Source organism: Leishmania infantum, chromosome 26, assembly GCF_000002875.2.
Source record: "Leishmania infantum JPCM5 genome chromosome 26".
Taxonomy (NCBI): domain Eukaryota; phylum Euglenozoa; class Kinetoplastea; order Trypanosomatida; family Trypanosomatidae; genus Leishmania; species Leishmania infantum.
Window position 1 is genome coordinate 955,995 of NC_009410.2, and position 21,034 is coordinate 977,028.

Sequence of the window (21,034 nt, forward strand, 5' to 3'; positions counted from 1 at the left end):
GGGCAGCGTAGGCGAGCAGCACAGTGAGCATGCTTGCCGTTTCCCATGCACGGCGGCAGCTGCGCGTACGCTTGTAGCAGGATGTGGCTGTCCCTGTAACTCATCGCTGCCTCAGACACTGGTGGAATCCTTACAATCGCTACCTTTACGAAACGGCGACAGCACGCGCGATGGTGTTGCGTCACCGACTACTCTCTCCACGCATGTGTATCGACTCGCCATTCCTTCAAGCTTCGCCTTCCTCTCCCTCTTTCCTGTGACGAGGATGCGTCCACGCACACACGCGTCAACGCGCGTGCATCACACGAAAAGAAACGAGAATAGAAACAGAAAAGCGTCTCACATCAAGCGGGGGCCTGCTCACACCACAAGGGCCGACACTAAGCTGGCACTCGTTGCAGCGACACACCGCCAATAACGGGGGTTTGTGTCGATGCACGAGGCGACGTGCTTCGGCACCCTGTTCAACATTCCTTTTGCCGCGCAGCCTGTGCGTGCGTCTGGCTTCGCCCCGCCCTCCAGCGGTCGATCCCCTTTTATGTGTTTTCGTGCTTTCTCTCTCTCGACCGACACGACCCTCACCGTCGTCCCTCTCCCTGCATCGTTCTGCTAGTGGTCCTCAATCCTGGAGCAGGCCACGCTGTGTCTGCGCCTGCTTGCCTGCTCGCTTACTTACTCTTGTGGAGACGAAAGCAGACAAAACAGCGCTGCTTCTGGACGTCAGCGGCGGCGACCGCGTACGGACGGCTTTCCAGCGCTGGTGCTGCTCTCTCCGCTCTCTGCCTTGCCTCTTTAGTGGTCGAAACGCTGCGCCAGAGCCTTTGCGTCTGTCTGCTGCCGCTGCCGCTCTCTCTTTGGGAACTCCGGTCTGCCTTGCGCACGTGGGGTGGGACGTCCGCCGTTGCGCGCACATTTTTTCTTCATCTCCACGTGGTGCTGGTGTGGGGCTTATCAGTGGTGTAGGCTCGCACCCAACCCACCAGCCCACGCATCCGCAGGGCAGTGCGTCGTCTGGCTAGCGTAGCCTGGCGCCGCATCTCTTATTGCTTCCCTTCTCTCCTAATTTTCCTTGCTCGCGGGCTTTTGATTTGTAAAGCGCCACCCTTCGTGTGTGCGTGGCGCGCCCCTCTGCCTCGGCCTCCAGCGTCCTCCCCCTCCTCCTCCTTGGTTTGCTTATCTTCCCTCTGCACTGCTGCGTGTGTGTGTGCGTGCGTGTCAGCGGCCCGCGTCGTTTCCTTGCGCCGGTCTTCCGTCCTTATTCTGCGTCCTTTGTTTTCTCTGGTGGTGAACTCGTGCGGCCGCATCAGAGACGATGGAGTTCCACATGGATCCCGTCGGTGGAGTGGGGAGTGCCTCACCAGAGCACCAGCCCTCGGCAGACGTGCGGAGGTTGGTGCGCCGAACGCCGGCTAGTGGCGACGGCGCCGCTGGAGACGCCAGCGGTGCCAGCCCGGCCGGCGGTAGTGCGCTCTCGTCCCCCTCTCCTCCTGCTGCCGCTGCTGGCGCAGCGGCGCCCACGGCAACGCAGACGGTCGGCAGCGAGGCTGAGGGCAACGCGCTTATCAAGCGCATTCGCCAGCTGGAGAGCGAGGGTGCGATGCTCTCCAACACACTCACTAAGGTGTGCGAGGAGAACGGCCGTCTGTCCGGCCAAATCTCCGCGCTAGAGGAGAAGGTGCAGGCGCTGGCGCAGGAGCCGCTGAAGGGGACGTCGGTGCTTCACTCACTCTTCGAGCCAGAGAAGACAGGCTGGTTTGGTGGATCGAAGTCCGCGGCACGAGAGCAGCTGGAGCAGCTGAGCGACGCGCTGCAGTCCGAGTTCATGGCCTACAAGGCGTCGCACGCGTCCAGCAACGACGAGGTGCAGGCGCTGGTGGAGGGCCTGCACAATGCACACCTAAACGCGCAGGAGCTGTCTAAAATGGTGAAGGAGCAGCAGCAGCTCATCAGCAGCGGCCCGCTGGCTGTGGCGGTGCATATCGTGCCCGTTGACGAGGGCAACAGCTGTGCTGCCATGATGCAGGAGATGCAGGCGCAGATGCGAAGGGTGCGCGAGCAAGCTGCGCGGACCGAGGATGCGCTGCGTAGCTCGCAAGCCGAGTTGCATGCAATGAAGGCGGAGAACGCGAAACTGCGCAACGATTCCGTTGCGAGCTCCACGCCTGTGGAACCAGCATCGGCAGCCCCGATGCCCGCTGGCAGCAGTGCTCTGTTGCTGTCTGAGAAGTCTTCCACCGAGGCGCTCGAGCGCATGACCAGTGAGCGTGATGCGCTGCACGACGCGCTAGCCGAGGCTCGCAACGCCATTGTTGAGAAGGATAAAGATGTGGAGCTTCAGAAGCACAAGGTGGCCCAGTTAGAGAACAAGCTGGCAGCGAAGGACTCGGTGCACATGGAGGAGGTGGATAAGCTGCGACAGCAGCTAGCCAACTCCTTCAGCGCCTCCGTGTCATGTGGGCAATGCGCTGAGCTGCGGCAGGAGCTGGAGACGGCCAGGCGTGACGTGGACGCGTCCCACATAAAGGTGCAGGACCTGCGCAGCCAGATCCTGGAGATGACGGTGCAGCAGGAGGAAAAGTATAATGCGCTGGAGAAGCGGCTGGCGGACGCCCTCGACCAGCTCAGTGAGAAAGACGAGCAGTTACGCCACCTCACCTCTGCCGACGACTACGAGAATCTTAAGTTGGAGCAGGAGTCGCTAACGCGCGAGATTGATCTGTATAAGCAACGCATTGCTTTCCTAGAAACTAGCCGCAGCGCATCCGACGACGCTGCCAACGCGACTGCGTTGGACGAAACGAAGGTGCTGGAGACACTCAACGCCACCAAAGAGCGTATTTCGAAGCTGGAGTTTGAGCGAGATCAGCTGACCATGCAACTGCAGCAGGCGCAGAGCTACGCCGTGTCCCGCGACGCGGAAGCGCGGCAGCTGCAGCAGCGCTCCGAGGACGATAAGAAGCGCGTGACCTTCCTCATGAAGAAGTGCGCCTCCCTCACCGCCGATGTGCGGAGCGCGACGACACAGCTTGACACCTTCAAGGAACAGTTTGAGAAGCAGTCACTCGAGCTCAAGCAGGAGAGGCGCAACACAGAAGGCATGGCCAAGTTGCAGAAGCAGTTCGACGAGCTGAGCAAGGAGAAGAGGCTGCTCGAGGACCGCTTGGCGGCGACGCAGGAGGTGGAGGAGCGTCTTGTGAAGGCGAAGGAGACGATCGCTTACATGGAATTGGCCCAGAGCAGCACGATCTGCATGAGCCAGTTTGCTGAGCTGAAGGCGGAAAAGGAGAAGCTGCAAAATACGATGGAGCCGCTGGATCGAAAGCTGGAGGAGGCCAAGCAGGAGATCGAGCGGCTGAAGGCCGTCACGGACGCGCAGCACGCGATCTCGGAAACACAGAACAAGAACGTGCGCGCGTGGCAGGACCAGGTGACGGCTCTGAGCGAGAGTGAAGCGAAACTGCGCGACAAGGTCGCTGTGCTGACGGCAGAGAACACACGCCTCACACAGGTGAACGCGTCGCTGGAGCAGCAGATGGACGACATGCAGGACGGCATTAAGGAGATGGCGGTGCACATGGAGAAGGATCGCGCCAGCGCCAAGGCTGCCGCGGAGGCGAACGCGCAAAAACAAATCCAGACTCTCTGTGATGAACTGGCGCAGGCGAGGGCGACGATCGCCGAGGTGCAGGCACGCGACGGGCAGTACGTCGCCGACGGGCTTTACCAGTCTGTCGTCGCGGAGCGCGACAGGTCGTTGGAGGAGAACAAGAAGATCACCGTCGAGCTGGAAAAGCGCAAGTCGGAGATCTCAATCTACCGTCAGACGATCGCCGACCTTGAGCAGGAGAACGACGAGCGCGTGAAGGAGATCGAGTCGCTACAGGATCGCTACCAGAGCGACCGCGCCGCCCTCAACGATCGCCTCGCGAAGGAGCAGAAGCGCGCGGCGGAGCTGAGCAGCAGCGTAGCAGGCCTGACGGAGCATGTGTCCGCGATGGAGGCCGAGGCGGCAAAGCACACGAGCACTATCGCGGAGCTGCAGGAGAAAAATGCGAAGCAGCAGCGCGTCTTCGAGGACAAGTGCCGTCGCGAGGAGGCCTTGAGCGACGAGATCAAGCGCTTGAATGGCCAAATCAGTGCCTTGCACGCAAACCTGGCAAGCGCCGCACTTCACGGGCAGGGCAGCAGCAGCAGCAGCAACGTCGACGCCACGGCGGCAGCGGCTTTTGCGGCTGCAGCTTCTGCCGTCGGAGTCTCAGCACCCGCCGTGGAACGTTGCAGCTCTGCTGTGGTGGAACCGGAGACAGAGGTGAAGGCGACGGATCGCGCCGCGTTGTTGTCCTCTCTGAACCCTGCAGCACCGACTGCGAGTCGACCGTTGTTGGACCGCCTCGCTGATGGTGCCGCGGCCTACGCGGCCTCTGCACCAGAGCCTATAGCCATTGATGCCTTCTGCAAGCGCATCGAAGACCTCCAGCGCGACAACGACCGCCTGAATAGTGAGCTGAAGCGCATAGAGCTGCAGCACCGCACTGACTCCGCGAATGATCAGCACATGATTACCGTTCTGCAGACGCAGATCAAGAACCGCATGTCGACCAACAACCGTGCTGCCTACGAGGCTGAAATCGCCAAGTCAGCAGCATTGAAGAAGAGCATCGAGGCGCTCATGGAGGAGAACGTGAAGCTGCGCAAGCAGGCAGGAGTAGCGCAGGTCTCGGCGAACATGCCTGCTTCGGCATTATCGGTCGCAATGGCAGGGGCGCAGCAGATGGACGTGCTCCAGCTGCAGTCTCAACTGCAGGCTCAGAAGGCCACGTACGACTCGGCGATGGAGGCGGCAGCAAAGGCTGCGGAGGCGTATGAGGCGCGCATCCACGAGCTGGAGGAGTGGCTACACGAGACCAAGGAGGCTGCTGCTGCTGCTGTTGCTGCGGGGGTCACAGGCACCGGGGGCGATGCCGCCGACGATGGTGACGCGAGTCTGCTCGACAAGCCAGTTAAGAGGCGGGTGAAAAAGATCAAGAGGAAGAAAACGTTGGCAGAGCAGGTTGGCGCCACGAACGATGGCGAGGACATCCTAGCAGCGTCCCCTCAAACTGACGCCGCCGCCGCCACCGAGAACTCGGCTGAGGCGGGGCAGTTGCAGGCGTCCTTGATGCTTGCGCACCAGGAAGTGGATCAGCTCAAGTTGGAAACCATGCAACTTACTTCGGAAAACACTCAACTCAAGGCCACCGTCGCGGACCTGTTGGAGCAGTTGCAGCGGGCCGAGGAGGATTTGAAGGCCGCGAATGAGGACATGGATATGATGCAGACGGCGATGGACGAGGAGCGGGGTGATCTTCGGAAGAAAATCGACCTTCTCGAGCAGCAGAGCATGCAGCGGCGCCCCGGCACGGATGAACGGCAGCTTACGACGCCGTTGCGCAACACCAGCTCTGTTCACAATGGAAGTGACAGCCCCAGTAAGGCCAACCGCTCCTTCCGCAACAGCACCATCGTCGACTTAGAGATGCAGCTGCGCCGGTGCCAGGACGAGGTGGAGCGCCTGACGGCTGAGAACAGGAACCTGCAGTACCGACTGGAGCGCGAAGAGACACAACGAACGTCGTCCTTGCCGGCCACGACGGCGGCAGTGGTGGCGCAGGAGAAGAGCGAGGCTAGCGATGTGCGGAAGTTGCAGCGGCAGCTGAAGCAGAAGGATGCGGAGATCAAGGTGCTTGCCGATCAGCTCATGCCCACCAAGGAGAAGCTGGTCGAATACATGGCTATGGCGGATCGCCTGGGCCTCCGGTACCCTTTTCCGCCAGAGCTGGAGGGCGCGACGGTGCTGCGGCTCAAGGCACTTCACTTGCCGGTGCATGCGCGATCGGCATCCGCCCCGACTCCGGCACATCAGTGGCTGCACAGGATGCGCTCAGGTGGAAAGGTCGACGAGGCCTCGCCGCCACCACGCACGCCCCGAGCGCGCTACACAGGCGGTGGCGGTGGTGCCGCGCTGGAGAAGGGCGAAGACTTCTCTCGCCGATGAGAGCGGCGTCCTCGTCACGATTTGACTGTCTGGAGCTGAAACGTGACGCCGTGCCGACTCCTCGTTGCGTAGAGCCGGAGTAAAGGGCTCCCTCCGCTGTCGCCCGCTCCCGCTACTGTGCGGCGCAGGCCTTGCATCACATGCCCTTGAGCACCTTTGCTCGTCTCTCTGTCTCTCTTCTCGTCGGTGGGCTCACAGCCCCTCTGCTTCTTTTCGTTTTTCTTTTTGTTGTGAGATGTGCCGAGCGTCGTTTGTTGTATGGTCACGTCTGGCGCGACGCTAGCGAACTCTCATGTCGCAGGCATGTGCGATGACGCTCCATCGTAGCACCATCACCGCTCCTTATTATATTGGTTTCTCTCGTGCGTACCGGCGTCTACCCCGTCTCGCCCCACTTGTCTGCGCGTGCGTGTGCGACCACTCTCCTAACTTTTCAGTTTCGCTTCCCCTCCTTCTCTCGCTCGCTTTCTGTTGGCTGTATTCACGGACATCGAGGATGATGGAAGTGCGGGGTGGGCGGGCGTGTGCGGAGTAGTGCGGGCTGCAGCCGGTTGTGTTCCCCATCGGCTCCCTTCCACTGCAGACGGCGTGAGCCGCCCCTCTCCATTCCTCCCTCCCCATTTCCCCACCTCATCATATCCGTCGCTCTGGCGCTGCTTTAGGTGGTGTTCGCCCCTCACGATACCTGTACGACATCAACGCGGTATAGTAGGCGGTCATGCTTCGCTTGTGCATATTTTTTTTTTCTTCGGTGGACTTACTCGGCGCCCCTCCTCCCCTTTCGCCCGGCGTTGCTCGCCTGCCGCCGGTGTGGTCCCGAATTTTGGCGTTGACTCGTGCTGAACACATCTTCATTGGTGCTCTTCTCTCGCTTCCTTTTTTTTTTCATCTTCCATTTACGCGCATCGATGCGCGTCTCTCTCTTTATGTACGCCTGCCTGTGCATGGGCAGCGGTGTGGACGGCAGAGCAGCTGTGCTCTGCGGGCTGCTGGCGCCCCCCCCCCGTATCTTGTCTGCTGTGAAAGCGCAAGTGATCGTGCGAGGTGCGCAATGTTTGAAGGGCCGACGGCGCTGCAACGGACACCTTCTCGCTCGCGGCGGTGACTCTCATCTCCTTTGCTACCGCCTTGCCTCTACAAAGACGTGAACGAAACCGCCGCGTGTCTCTCCAAGAAGAGCGCCTCCCCCCTCCCTCGCGCATTACCTTTGCGCTTGGCCACTCAGTCGCGGAGTGCGTTGTAGCGGCGCCTGCATCGTATGCGCGTGCCCGTTCGGGTGCTGCTGCGGGAAGGGAATGCATGGCAAGGGAAACCTCTGCTCCTTGCCATGCCCTTGACGGAGAAGCGACACCGCGGCGGACGGGACAGGGAGGCGCTCGTTGACGGCTGTGGTCGTTGGTGTCATGCTACCCTGCAATCTACCCTCCCGTGTCCAGAGACACGCATGCATGAAGGCCTCCCCTCTCTCGCCACCCGGCCTTTATCACCTCGGTCCTTCATTCAACGCTTCTGCGCTTCCGCCCCTGATTCCTTTGTTCACCGTTGTGTCTTAGTGCTACATCGCACCTCTCTCTCCCTCGCCCCTTAGCGAACACACGGCGCTCGACACCACCTTGGCGTGCCTGCGCGCGCGTGTAGAACGTGCGGCAGGAGAGGTGGGCCGAGCCGACAGAGAGCGTGCGCCGATACCAGCGCGCGCTGCGTAGAGCCCCGCAGTCGTAGCCTCCCGCACCCACGCATGCGCACTGCCTCACAGATGCGATTGTTGAATGTGCGTTTCTCTGCCGCATTACATTGTCCGCTCTGCTCGTGTCTGTGCCGGGCTGTTGCTGTTGCGATGGAGTAGGTCTCACAGTCTCCGTGTCTCTGCAGCATGCAGCATCCATCGCTGACACGCACACACAGACACAGACGCAGTTGCGCCCGTTTCTTCCCGTGCACAATAATACCGCTGCCGTTGTTTTCGCAGCATGCGCAACGTATTCGTGGCCCCGATGCCCACCTCCCAACGACATAGTCACACGTCGGTGCGTCATCGCGCAAGCCACATCGGTTTCTGACGTCCTTCCTCTCGTGTCGACGGTCACCGTGGTTGGGACGGCGCTTGATTGGACCCTCGGAGGCAGCGCCCTCGACGATTCAGTCACCGTCTGTGAAGGCACCTCCTGCATTGGAGAATGGAAGGGGCACTGTCTGCGCGGTAGTGGGACGCTGATAGGCACCACCGCAAGTTCCACGGGCACCTTTGCGCTCAGCTTGCTCCCGGGAGAAGGGCACCTTTGCCACTGATGGCTTGCTGGCTTCAGGAGCTGACGCGAGCAGCACCGAAGCTTCCACGTCGGCGGACAAGGTGTGCAACACCGCTGCGCCCTTCGAAGGCGCCTCGGCGGGACGAAGTTCCCCACGCCTACGCGAAAATGTGCTGGCACAATGGCAACCCCCTAAAGCGGCTTCTTCGTGGGCGGCAGCTACATGGTGTCAGTGGCGGCAAACAGCAGCGGCGCCGCCGAAGCGACCGCGAACACGCTCGATGACGCGGGCGGCCGGACCATTCGCGGCCTCGTCGACCATGGGCGGAAGGTGAAAGCCACGCTCGAGTTGACGAGCACACAGCGCCGCTACGACGGGGAAGAAAAAGACGAGGTGCCGCGCGGGAAGGGCCGCATGATCTTCGCCAACGACGACTTTTTACGAGGGCAGCTTCGCTACGGGAAGCAGCAGAGTGTGCACTACCTCTACTACGCCACGCTGGCTGGGCGGGCTTACCTGCAGCTGTTCTTCCAGGGCCAACCGTGCGGCAAAGGGCTTGTCCCCGCCTCCAAGAAGAGCGACGCCGGTGGCGGTGAGGCCCGCGAGGCCACCGTGACGGCAGCGAGTTTGTGCGATGACCACACGTTGGCGGCGGGCGACGCCTCGAAGACAGAGGCGGCGCTGAGGGCAGCGAAGGGCATGCGAGCACCGAACACGGTGGTGCCAGCGTACGCAGCGCTGTTGCTGGATTGCCCATCAACTGTCGTGCTCGCCTCGGCTGAACAGTCCTGCACGTTCACGGCCGACGCTGCTCTGACGTCAGTAACGTTCTCTTTCCAAGAAGCTGGAAGCACTGCTGCCGCTGCAGCGGCGGCCGTCTCTGTCTTCGACGAAGGCAACACGCCCTGCGGACGGTGAGTTCGACTGACGGCACGCTCGTTCCGCTAGCTCCGGAGTCTGCTTCAGAGAAGTGCACGGATCCGTCGTCAACCGCAGCGAGTGACTCCGGTGTGACGACGGAGGAGACACAGGGCACGCATGATGCGATCAGTGAGGTGTCGGCGGCGGAGGCGGATGGGTACCTTGACGAAGACGTTGCGGTGGACGGTGCTGAGCTTAGCACCGCTTTTCGCTCGGCTTCCATGGCGCCCCTGCAGTCTGGCGCCGAAGACGACGGATGTCTCGGCTGGCTGCAGAAGCGCTCCATCGGCTGCAAGAAGCTCAGCTTCATGTTGAGTTGGAGGAACCGCTACCTCATGCTGCCGAGGTGCAACGACGGCATGTACGTGGGGTATTACGAGGACAAGCTGTGCCAGAAGCCCATGGACGTCATCCGGCCTGGCCCGGCAGCCAGGTGCGTCGTCTACCACGAGCGATGTGAGGAGTGCACGCTGCTGCTACGCACCCGCAACGCGGACAGACAGGATCGATGCAGTGGCGCGCTGCGCACGTTCTCTCGAATTGTGGACCGCGAGAACAGATTTTCGATGGGCCTGTCGCCATCTGAACCAGGTATGAGTGACGCGTGCGCCCTGCTCACACCTCTCGCTCCGCCGCTTTAGCCGAACTCCGCCTGAGCCGCGGTTCTCTCGCTCGCATGGTCTGCGCTGTGTCTGTGTTGCACTCGTGTGATTGGGTGGAAGCCTGGAAGGGAGGGGAGGGAAAGGGGGACCGCGTGATAACGAGGCTCTTGCCGAAAGCCGGAACTACACGAAGATGGCCACGACTGGCTGTGAGCGGCTGGTCGGCGGTGTCTGTGTGTCTCTGTGCCAGCCAAGTGCAAGGCAATGTCCTCTCCACCCTCCCCTGTTCAGACGGCTCTGCCCGCCCCTTCATCATCTCTCCTCTGCATGGCTTGTGCGTCGTATACGAGGAGTCTCACCCAAACGGCAAATCCAGCCCGATCGAAAACAGCCGGAGCATGGATGCCCCCCTTCCTCTCCTCATCCAGGAAGAGCTGGCGGCTACGGCGCGGAGTGTAGGGCTGTGCGGTTTTCCTCTTGGCTTGGGGAGTGATCTCTGCGCGTTGTGAGATACCTCCCACGCTGAAACTGAGCAGCCCGCTGACTCGCTTCTGAGCTGTGGCTGTCGGTGTGCACGACTCGCTCTGCATGCGTGCGTGTGTGTGTGCCACGCCGAGCGTCCTTTCTCGTACCCTCTTTCCCTTCTCTCTCACCCTTCTTTGTCGGTGGTTGACGCAGTGTGTGGTCCTGTGGTGTTGTTCCGCGTTTTTGGTGGTGCTGAGACACACCTGCCGCCGCTTCTCCAGCGCACGCCCTTCCTCTTCCTCAACCTTGACGCACCGCTCGTCACCCACGCACACGCAAACGCCCCCTTCCACCATTTGCTGCCCCGCTGCCTCCGCAGCTACTCTTTCTGTGCCTGTGCGCGTGCGTGTACTTTTCGGTATTGTTTTCAGCTGTTTGCCGATGAGTGCCGCGCGCGAAGACTCGGCGCCGTGCGCCGTTCCGTCCAAGCTGTGGCGCGAATGCCTGAAGCAGTACGACTATGGACCGGACAGGCCGAAGGGCGCCTGCGAGGCGCACCGCACGAAGTTCTACGACTGCGTCAAGGACTGGACGGCGCGGACGCAGCACAAGTCATACTCTTACACACAGTTCGAACTCCCCAAGTCGTGCGGCCACGAGGCGGAAAAGCTGCACCAGTGCATGATGATGAACATGTTTGAGGTGAGCCACTGTCAGCGAGATATGGCGGTGCTAAAGCGGTGCGCGGCGCGTGCCGACCCGGAGGTGCGCAAGTACCTGCAAGACGATGAAGCGATCGCGGACCTCGAAAACGACATTGAGGAGGCTACTGGACTGAAGCGCCTCTGGTACAAGGCGATTGGCAAGCTCTAGTAGCCCTCTCGCCGCGACTACGACGAGGCGACGTGTAAGGAGTTGATTGGCATCGACGTGTGCGTGTGGGCGTCAGGGCCGCAGGGGAGCAATGCAACGATGTGCCGCGCCGCGCCTGTGGCTATCGTTGTTGTCATCACATGAAAAGAGAAACCGGAGAAAAGGGTGTGAGGGTGGTAGTGGTGGTGGTGGTGGTGGGGGGCGGTTGGACACATCGATGCGCGGGTCGCTTTCCTTTCTCTGATTTCTGCCTGCCGCCGATCCAAAGGAACGACGTCACGGCGGAAGGGAGCGTGAAGGGAAGCACGGTGTGTGAAGCGGTGTCGTGCTTGAGACACCTGCTCGTATGATGTTGGTCTCTCTTGTGCCTTGTCTGCCGCCCCCCGTGATGGATGTCTTGATGTGTCTGCCTCCCTTTCCCTCTCCCTCGCGCTTTCAAAGCCCTGCCGCATTATCTCCATCCTCTCTTGCGCGGCCTTGTCCCTTCTCTACACCCCCCCACTCCCCACGGCGAACGAAACCCACACCAACAAGGATCCGCTTGTTTTGACTTCCAACCACCGTCGGCACACCCACTGGACTGCTGCTCTCCTGCTGTAACACGCACGCAAGCTCACACTCTGAGAAAGCTGGACGGACACCCGTCAAAGCCCCCCTTCCGGCTTCCTTAGCCCACCCAACAGCCACTGCTGCTATTCAACACCCACAGCACCTTATTTCTGACAGACACACCCTCACGCACCACCACATACAGGGCAATCACCCGCACACATACCGCGAAGCGATCCGCTGAGCCAGCGAGCAACAGCAGCGCGACACCGTCAGCGCAGAAACGCCGCCTGTGGTAGAGGTACCGAGACACGTTACGCACGCACTCGCCTCTTCGCTTGTTGCTCAGCTGGCCGCGCATACGCGTACAACTCCACGTGCTGCTTGACGCCCGTGCGCGTGTGCGGGATTCAGTTTTCCCCTTTCGGTGCGCCAAGTCATTGCTTCCAGCCCTTTGCTGGACTCGCTTCCGGCTTCTGCTGTTCTCCTCTCTCTTTCAGGGTATTGTGCGGATAGGCGCACGCACCGCCCCTCCCCAGCAGCCCCCAACTCCCGTCCTTCTGCTGTGTCCCGATCCTGTTACTACTTGCTTGCGAAAGCCATGGAGTCGAGTATGAGCACCGGCGATCTTCTAACACCCGGCGCATTGTGGCAGGACGACGCCAACGTCTTCGTATGCAGCGGCCGCCGTTGTGGCCGCCGCTTCAACCGGCTCTTCTGCCCCAAGCACCACTGTCGATGGTGCGGTCGTGTGTACTGCGACGCCTGCGCGCCGAAGCAGACGATATACAAGCGCCAGCTGCTGCGCAAGTGCAACCGGTGTCGACTGCCGGCTGTCTTCCGGCACTCGTGGAACGCGCGCACGCGAGGGATGGACTGCACCCCGTTCGAGTGTATCATTTCCTACTTGACACCGCGCAGCATCACGGCGCTCCTGCAGAGCTGCCACACGATGATGTCCGAGTTTCCCGTGTGCGGTTACCCGTTCTACGATTCTATTCAGCAGCGCTTCCCCTCCTTCTACCCCGGTGCACAGATCGGCCGCGGCACCTTCGGCACGGTGTTCAAGTGCGAAGACCGCTCCGCAGCGGATCACAAGCGTGCCATTCTCAAGTGCATCAGCAAAGCCACGAACTTGACGTACACGCGGTGGATGGGCGCCCTCACGGAGCTGCGTATACTGGAGTCGGTGAACCACCCCAACGTGGCGCACCTTCTGGGCGCCTTTCAGACACGCGAAGACTTGGTAATTGTGATGGAGGCCGGCGAGGGCGGAACGGCGCGTCGGGCGGCTGCCTGCGTGCGCGAGTACGGCCAAGCCGCCGAGGAGGCATTCACGGCGAACATTATAGAAGGTGTCGCCTCGGGCCTGGACTACCTCTACCGGGAGAAGCACATCATCCATCGCGACATTAAGCTGGACAACATAGTCTTGTCGGCGGACTACAGCACGCCCATGATCATCGACTTTGGCCTTGCCGAGTTTGTCGTGAACGAGGAGGAGCAGTGGTACGTTGTCGGCGGGACACGCAACTACGCCGCGCCAGAGAGCATCGCTGCGGTAGCTAACGGGCACGTTGATATGAGGGAGCCCGGCATCACGATGCACAAGGGCGACCTCTTCAGTCTCGGCGTCGTCGCTTACTACCTTCTTTCGGGCCACCGGCCGTTCCGCAGCAGGAGCTTTGACAAGATGCACGAGGAAATGCGGCGCGGGGTCGCCTGCACTGGCCCGCTCTGGGACGGTGTCTCCAGCGACGCACGGGAGCTCGTGCAGGCGCTCCTGTCGTACGACCCGGCGCAGCGGCCCGACTACGCCGCCATCAAGGAGAACCCCTTCATCATGGCGCGCGCCGCGGGCGTGAAGTCGATTCAGATGCAGCGGAACGCGCGGCTACTCTTGGACGAGGAGGAGACCCACGCCGAGTGGGTGACGCTCGAGCCGTCGGACCTGCGGGAGGCGGTGGACGAGGGGGAGAGTGAGGTGTTGCTACCGCTGTCGACTCCCCAGCGGTGGTACCACGCCTACCTGCCTCGCTTCTCGCTGCTCCACTTGTGAGCCACGCCCGTCCTGCGTTTCTTTCGTGTTTTTTTTTCTCGGGCTTCCGTTGCGGTGGCTGCGGTGCTGCGATCATCCCGTCTCCCTTCTGTTCTGGATGCTTTGTATTGCTTGAAGACGTGCCTACTGAATCTGTGGTCTTGCCAGGCGCGCACCGAAGCGTTTTGTGTGGGTGAGTCTTCAGGCCTGGGAGCCTGCCAGGTGGAAAGGAGATTGGGGTGGGGTCACTGATGACGCCAACTCTTCTCCATGGCTAACTTGGTGGTGGCGGGGGGAGGGCACGCCCTTCTATGCCGGCAACAGTGTCTCCGTGGACGGTTTCAAAAGGCGGGAGGTGGCGGCTCCACTAACACCTCTTATCTTTCTCTCGGCCCTGCACGGAGACCTTCGCACCCTTCTCGCATGACATGATTTTCCGGCGTATCATCGTACAGGTCTGCCGCTGAGACCCTCATCGGCGCCGGCCTATTCGCTTCGTCTACTCCGCTCTCTTCTTTCTTTGTTGCTGTTCTACATGCAGATCTGCCTTCCCCTCCCCCTCCTCCTCATTTTGCGTGCGCTTGGTGGGGATAGGTGGCCCGGTGTGGCGGCACCTGCTTTGCGCTGTGCCTCTTCGCTTCTGCAGCAGGGCGCACATCTCTTCCTCCCTCCCTCCCCCTCCATCGCCGATCCTCCACCGATCAGCCAAGTGCAAAAGGCCGACGAGGACTCAACAGCGGAGGTGACGCGTAAAGCGTATCTTCGTCTACCCACGCACACATACACACGCAGGCAGTCGACCCCTTCTCTGACGGCTTCCCCCTCTCCCTGCACATACGTCGGTCGGGAGCCGACGAGAGCATTGTGGTGCCGCTCGGCACACTCAGAGGCACGGTGCCCGCGCCTCTGAGAAAGAGACTCTGGAAGGTACAGACACCGGCGTTCTCTCTGTGTCCTTATGGAGCGTTCGCTGCCACCTTCATGAGCTGAGCGGCGCAGACAGACACGCACGCACACCCACACATCTCCATGATGGAGACATACCCACACATCCACACCTCGCCACACCCGCGAACACGCACGCGCGCACACACAGCGGGCGATAGGCGCACGCAGCCACAACGATAAACTCACCGTGCTCGCGGTGCAAGTCGGGCGCGCGCGCCAGCGCATCGCCTGGATACACAAACCTACAGACTCACTCACAACTGCGTCATGCACAGACACACGCCCACATAAAGCCTCGCAGAACTCCTTTCCGTCTCCTCGCCCCATCTCTCTCTCCCTCTCTCCACTTTTCCCTCGGCATGCTACCGTGTGTCTACACACCTCTTCGCCATCTCGCGCACTGCGGCCACGTATTGATCGGTGACATGTGTAGAGCAGCTCTCTGCCCCCTCGATCCCTCTCGCGCATTCGTGGAGTTCGCGTCGTTTTTATTTTCGGCTGCGCGCGCGTGTGGTCTCGCTTGCTTTCGCTTGAGTGGCTCACGTCCCCTCACACAGCCACACTCGCTCACTCCCACCTCACGCACCCAGACACGTGCCCCTGCCAGCGCTCGGCTACCTCAGACGGCGCACTCCGTCTGCCGCAGACAAACACCGGCATCGTTTGCCGATTGCAGTCGTGCCTTCCAGGCATATTCTTGTGGGCGACACACACGCACACAGACGCATCATGGAAGCCGTGCAGATCGCCAAGAGCATCCTGGCTGCCGATGGGCAGCCGTTTGTGATCCTTTCGCTCGCCCAGGGGTTTGCGCCCGTGACGCCCGAGACGCCGCTGCCAGTGGCACGTCGCAGCTACATGCGTCTCGCTGGTGTCATCCACCCAGACCGCCTTAAGGGCAGCTTCGACAAGGCCACGGAAGCGTTCCAGTGCCTGGTGAGCGCCTTTGAGTGCTTCGCAGACCCCAAGGCGCGCAAGCAGGCCGCCGCCGCTGCACAGGGAAAATCGAAAGCGGAGTCCCGGGCGTCCACCGCGGCAGACGGCAGGAAAGCCAAGGCCGCGCCGCCGTCTTCGACCACCTCGCGCCCGTCGGCATCGCAGCAGATGAAGAAGGCCAATTCAAAGGCCGCTGCGGCACCGGCTGTGAAGAAGCCAAAGGCGTCTGCCGAGGGCGAGGAGGAGAGCGAGAGCGAGAGCGATACCGAGGACGATGACGCCTCGGAGGCCTCGGTGGCGGACGAGAAGGCGTGGGAAGCGTTGGCCGCCGCCAATACAGAGCCGGAGGTGTCGACGAACCGCACGCCGATCGGGCAGCCGCGCCTGGGTGGACTCTACCAGCATACCACGGTGGGATGCCCCAAGTGCCGCTCCCTCTGGGAGCCCGATTCGCGGCCACAGTACTCGCTCTTCATGGGTCAGTGGGGTAAGAAGGTGCACTGTCAACTGTGTCTCTTCCAGTTTGGCTGTGCCACGGCGCTGCACGGCTGCCCCCACTGCAGCGCGCCCTTCGACTACGATGCCTCCATGTACGATACCGTGCAGACGTGCCAGCGGTGCAAAAGGCAGTTCGGCTTCCCCTACTACCCCGTCAGTCAGCACCTGATCGACCAGATAGCGCTGGAGGAGTGGCGAGAACGCATGGAGCGGCAGAAAACGAGTGAACGGGAGGCCCGGGCGAGGGCGCGTCACGGGGGCGGCGGCAGAGATGAGGCGACCGCCACGGAGAAGATGCAGCTCCTGGTTGGCACCTGCATCATGGAGGAGGAGTGCCCCCTGTGCCACAAGCGTGTCAAGAGCAAGCACCGCGCGCACGTGGAAGAGTGCATGGCCACACCACCCGGGGAGCTGGCTACATCGGCTGGGAGGGCTTCCAGGAAGACGACGCGAGCTGCGCCACCGGCCGACAAGGTTGCCAAGGCACCGGCGTCCCGGACTGCCAAGACGACCCCGAAAGCAAACCCCAAGACGACAACACCGGGGGCCACCAAGAAGTCAGCCGTGCCGCGGGCGCCGCGCGCCAAGGCCTCGCCACCCGCCACCGCCAAAGGGAAGAAGACGTCGGCGCTGCAGAAGCGCAAGCGGCAACGCAGCGACTCGGACTTCTCGGAAGGGGAGGACTCTCTCTCTGACTCGGAGGAGGACGCGATCAGCTCCGAATCGTCCTTCTCCTATAGCGACTACGACGACAGCGACTAGCGGCGTGGCAGACGAGAGAGGCGGGGAAGGAATGGGGAGTGGGGGGGGGGCTGGTTGTGGGCACCTCCTCCTTGCCTGCGGCCCTCTTGCAGTGCAGTCTCATGATGGGCGTGCGTGCCCGCATGCGCGTTGATTGGCTTTTTGGTTTTCGCTTCATTTTTTTTTTCGTCGCCAAGAGAGCGCGAGAGACCTCAGTGCGCGGTATCAGAATCCAGTGCCCGCTCTTCGTGTGGAAGCCAAGCAGCCTGCAGTGTACCCTGCTGTACGGCTGGCAGACTCGTGGTGTCGGCAGGACATGCCTGGGCTGACGCTGTGCCGAAGAGACGTGCGGTCATGATGATCACTTTTGTGACTGATCACAACGAAAATTACCGACGAGTCAACAAGTATGCGCATTCACTATCGGCCTTTCTACCCTTGCTGTGCTACAGGGGTGTCGAGCGCAATCCTGGGCCTGACCTGCGCGCTGTATGCAAGTGGCATTGCTGCAGCCTGCTGGACGACGCCAAAGGGTGTTGGCCATTCCTGCTGCTTGGCGTAGCCGTGGTGCAGCAGGGGTACGGTGAATTGTGGTTCTGTGGGCGTATACGCGTGGACTTGCTTGTCGTGCAATACGGCCAGGTGAACGAAAACAGAAACACGTACTCCATGCCCCTTCTCCTTCACCCCTCGCGGATCATCTGCTCTCTGTGCCCCCCCCCCCCCGCTGCCCAAGCAACCACACAGCCGCCATCGCAACCTTCCTCCTCCACTGGGCCGCCCTCACGCTCCACCTACCGGACTTCTCTCCGCTAGCGACCACTTCTTGACCAGACTCTACGGTAGTGTCGATCCTTCGAGGGAGGAGGCGGGGAGCCTCTCTTGCTCATACCTACGGCCCCCTGTTGGCGCGGTCGTTTTACTTCCTGCTGCCGCTGCTGCTCAGTTTTCCCTTCTTGCGTGCTGGCGTCAGATTTTGTGCTCGCGTCTGCTCACTAACGCGTGTGTCTTGCACCCATAATCGATCGTGCATCGTGCACAGACACGCGCGCGAAGCTCAATATCGGCGAGAGACGAACCCCACATTCGACGTTACCACCACAGAAGCGGGATGCCACTCACTGCGCAAGCTGCTGAGGTCAAGGCCAGTGCCGAGGCGGTCTCCACCGGCATCGATGACCCCCTCGAAGGGAAGGGCCTAGAGATCGCCGTCAGCACCGTGCCGAACCACGTTGGCAAGGTGAAGCGCATGCTCCTCACAGACCGTGGCAATCCGTCAGTGCCGCCGCCGAATTGGGAGCCACTAAGCAGCTCTGCGCTCTTCGACGAGAGTGGCAAGGCGCGCCCTGATGTGGTGCGCGAGCACCTCACAAAGGAGGGTCTGCTGCAGGAGGCGGATGCCCTGACGATTATTACCCAGTGCGCCTTGATATGGAAAGACGAACCAAATGTGCTGCGTCTCGATGGTTCGGTGGTCATCGCTGGCGATATACATGGCCAATTTTTCGATTTACTGAACCTCCTCTCCATCGGCGGCGACCCGTCCCAGCAGAAGTACATCTTCCTGGGCGACTATGTCGACCGCGGGTGCTTCGGCATGGAGGTGATCCTGCTACTCATGTGCTACAAGATCTGCTACCCCGAAACAATGATCATGCTGCGCGGCAACCACGAAAGTCGACACCTCACGACGTACTTCAACTTCAAGCGCGAGGTGCTCTACAAGTACTCCATCGCCGTGTACAACGCCATAATGTCCGCCTTCGATTGCCTGCCGCTTGCATGCATTCTCAACGATCGATTCCTCTGCGTGCACGGCGGCTTGTCGCCGGAGCTGAAGCGGATCTCCGACATTGGCGCCATTCACCGCTTCCGCGAGCCGCCGTCGTCGGGGCCGATGTGCGACCTGCTCTGGGCAGACCCGCTGGACGAAAAAGAGGAGGACCCTGCGGCGGCGCCGCTGTTCGTGCCCAACACAACCCGAGGCTGCTCATACGTCTACAGCAACGCTGCCGCCTGCAACTTCTTGGAGGAAAACGGCCTCATCACAATCATCCGTGGCCACGAGGCCCAGGATGAGGGCTACCACTTGTACAAGAAGACAAACAAGGGGTTTCCTGCGGTGATTTGCATCTTTTCCGCGCCGAACTACTGCGACACATACGACAACCGGGCCGCCGTCGTCATGCTGAACCGCAACATTATGAGCATCCGTCAGTTCAACAGCAGCCCTCACCCCTACTACCTGCCTAACTTCATGAACGCCTTTACTTGGTCGCTGCCCTTCGTTGAGGAGAAGCTGCTCGACATTGGGACGAACGTCCTGCACCCCATTGACGGAAGTGAGGATCATCTGCTTTTGGACGGGGCAGAGGCGACGACGGCCGCACCGACACCGGGGGCGAACACAGAAAGCCGCGACGGGAGCGTCCTGGAACAGCGAGGCGAGAAAATTCGCGAGAAGATACTGGCGATGGGGAGGCTCTCCCGCATGTTCCACACCTTGTGCGAAGGAGGCGAGAGCCGTCTTCCACCTAAGGGACTGGCAGGTGGCATACTACCGCAGGGTGGGCTGCCGTGTGGCCCCGACAGTGTGCAAGCAGCCGGCCGCGGCCTTCAGCAATCAAAAGAGATGGACTCTGCCAATGGGCGCTGGCAGGATTGTCTGATCGAGGGCGACTTGGAGCCGTAGCCGAGTGCGGCGACCACAGTTCTCAGTGCCGCGCTCCCTAGCACCGGCAGCATGTGAGTCGTACATGGGCGTCTTGACCAGTGCGGTTCGGATCCAGCAGACACCCGGGAACATAGACCCATCCGACGCGTGCGTGTGTGCGTGTGGTGACGTGCACATGTGGGGCTACGCGCTGTTTTGTGGTGTGCTGCTTCTCAGCCTTTTCTTTTTTCACCCCTCTGTACAGACAAGCTCCATGTGATGCTCGCTGTCTCTCTTCCTATAAATGTTGGTTGTTGCTCCCGCTTTTCTTTCCTTTTCACTTCTGCTGCATGCGGTATCACCCGGCGCGGCCATGTGAGTGTGCAGGCACGACTTTAACGCATACACGGGTGCACGTGATGGGTACGCTTGTATGCGACGCCGGGCGGCGCTGTTCCCCACACAGGCACCCACCTGCGCTCTCATCAGCCCGCGTGTGCTTCTCATTTTTTTTGCCTTTCCGTTTCGTTTCCATGCGTGTGTAGGTGTGCAGTGCGCGGCTGTCCCCCTCCTCTCTCTCCTCTGCCGGTGGTGCCCTCGACTGCTTTGGTATGTATCGAGTTGATGACCGCCACGGCGGTTCGCACGTTCATGCGCGTGCGTGCGTCTCTGCCTCCGTCCACTCTCTGATGGATGGGCAAAGGGGATCGGCAAGTAGGTGGGAGCGGAGGGCAGTCAGTGCTGAACTCTGGAGTTAGCTGCTGCACGCGTGTTTATGAGTGTGCATGGCTTCCTTTTTGCGTTCGCTTCATTTCTCGCTTATTTTCCTCAGTGCCTACTGTTCCTTCACGACAGGTGGGGGTCGGGGCAAGGGGCGGCACACTCCTCAGTGCGCGGTGGTATCTCAGGGTCCAGTACCACCACCCTAGGTGCTGAGGCCAAACAGCCCCCCCTCCCCTCCCCCCGACTCTCTAAGCCTGCCGAACCACCTCTGGTGATGACAGGGTCACGTACCAGTGTCATGGGGCAGTCAGAGCGATGTATCACTGCTGATGCCAGCGGTCCGGCCCTGGGTGGCGCTGTGTCGGAGCGACCTGCGACCGTGAGCAGGCGCTTGCACCATCCATGTGATGGGCGAAGTGTCAGAGTGACTCGAAGGTACCTCACCGCCGGCCCTCACGCTGCCCACTCGCGTGGGGAGTGTCCGGGTCACCGCGAGGGGGATGGACCAGGTGGCGACTGGCACAATGGGAGCGGCTGTGAGGCGAGCTGCGAGGCAGAGACCGCGCTCAGGTGACTGAGTCGGCTCATTGCTGTCACGCGGTCCTCTGCAGCTTCGCGCCACGCGCTGGGGCCTGTGACAGGCCGGGCAGCGTGAGCTCACGCCGTATTAGGGGGATGAACGCGTTGCTCAGAGAGCCCGGCGCTTGCTCTGCCCCTCTTCCGCTGCCTTCTTCCGTGCACCCCTTTCTCTTCGTTCACTGAAGCACCCACGCCCTCTTCACTTGCGCCGCTTCACCAGTCTC

The 21,034-nt window shown here is 61.3% G+C and overlaps 5 protein-coding genes and 1 pseudogene across 6 annotated transcripts; all 6 read left to right on the forward strand.

Moving 5' to 3' along the window:
• Positions 1 to 1,312: 1,312 nt before the first annotated feature.
• On the forward strand, positions 1,313 to 6,034 carry LINJ_26_2510 (conserved hypothetical protein; the record flags this gene model as incomplete). The annotated part of the gene is made up of 1 exon (XM_001470560.1): positions 1,313 to 6,034. The coding sequence occupies one exon, from the start codon at positions 1,313 to 1,315 to the stop codon at positions 6,032 to 6,034; it is 4,722 nt and encodes a 1,573-aa protein (XP_001470597.1).
• Positions 6,035 to 8,506: 2,472 nt separating this feature from the next.
• Positions 8,507 to 9,843, forward strand: LINJ_26_2520 (annotated as a pseudogene). Its single transcript is given in 2 exon segments — positions 8,507 to 9,199; positions 9,202 to 9,843. Coding segments are annotated over 2 exon segments (1,335 nt in total).
• Positions 9,844 to 10,713: 870 nt separating this feature from the next.
• LINJ_26_2530 (conserved hypothetical protein) lies at positions 10,714 to 11,145 on the forward strand (the record flags this gene model as incomplete). Its single annotated transcript, XM_001470561.1, has 1 exon — positions 10,714 to 11,145. One exon carries the CDS (start codon positions 10,714 to 10,716, stop codon positions 11,143 to 11,145), a length of 432 nt encoding a protein of 143 aa, XP_001470598.1.
• A 1,162-nt stretch (positions 11,146 to 12,307) lies between these two features.
• Positions 12,308 to 13,753, forward strand: LINJ_26_2540 (putative protein kinase; the record flags this gene model as incomplete). Its single annotated transcript, XM_001470562.1, has 1 exon — positions 12,308 to 13,753. One exon carries the CDS (start codon positions 12,308 to 12,310, stop codon positions 13,751 to 13,753), a length of 1,446 nt encoding a protein of 481 aa, XP_001470599.1.
• A 1,656-nt stretch (positions 13,754 to 15,409) lies between these two features.
• Positions 15,410 to 16,876, forward strand: LINJ_26_2550 (conserved hypothetical protein; the record flags this gene model as incomplete). The annotated part of the gene is made up of 1 exon (XM_001470563.1): positions 15,410 to 16,876. The coding sequence occupies one exon, from the start codon at positions 15,410 to 15,412 to the stop codon at positions 16,874 to 16,876; it is 1,467 nt and encodes a 488-aa protein (XP_001470600.1).
• A 1,228-nt stretch (positions 16,877 to 18,104) lies between these two features.
• Positions 18,105 to 19,547, forward strand: LINJ_26_2560 (putative serine/threonine protein phosphatase; the record flags this gene model as incomplete). The annotated part of the gene is made up of 1 exon (XM_001470564.1): positions 18,105 to 19,547. One exon carries the CDS (start codon positions 18,105 to 18,107, stop codon positions 19,545 to 19,547), a length of 1,443 nt encoding a protein of 480 aa, XP_001470601.1.
• Between the last annotated feature and the right edge of the window lie 1,487 nt (positions 19,548 to 21,034).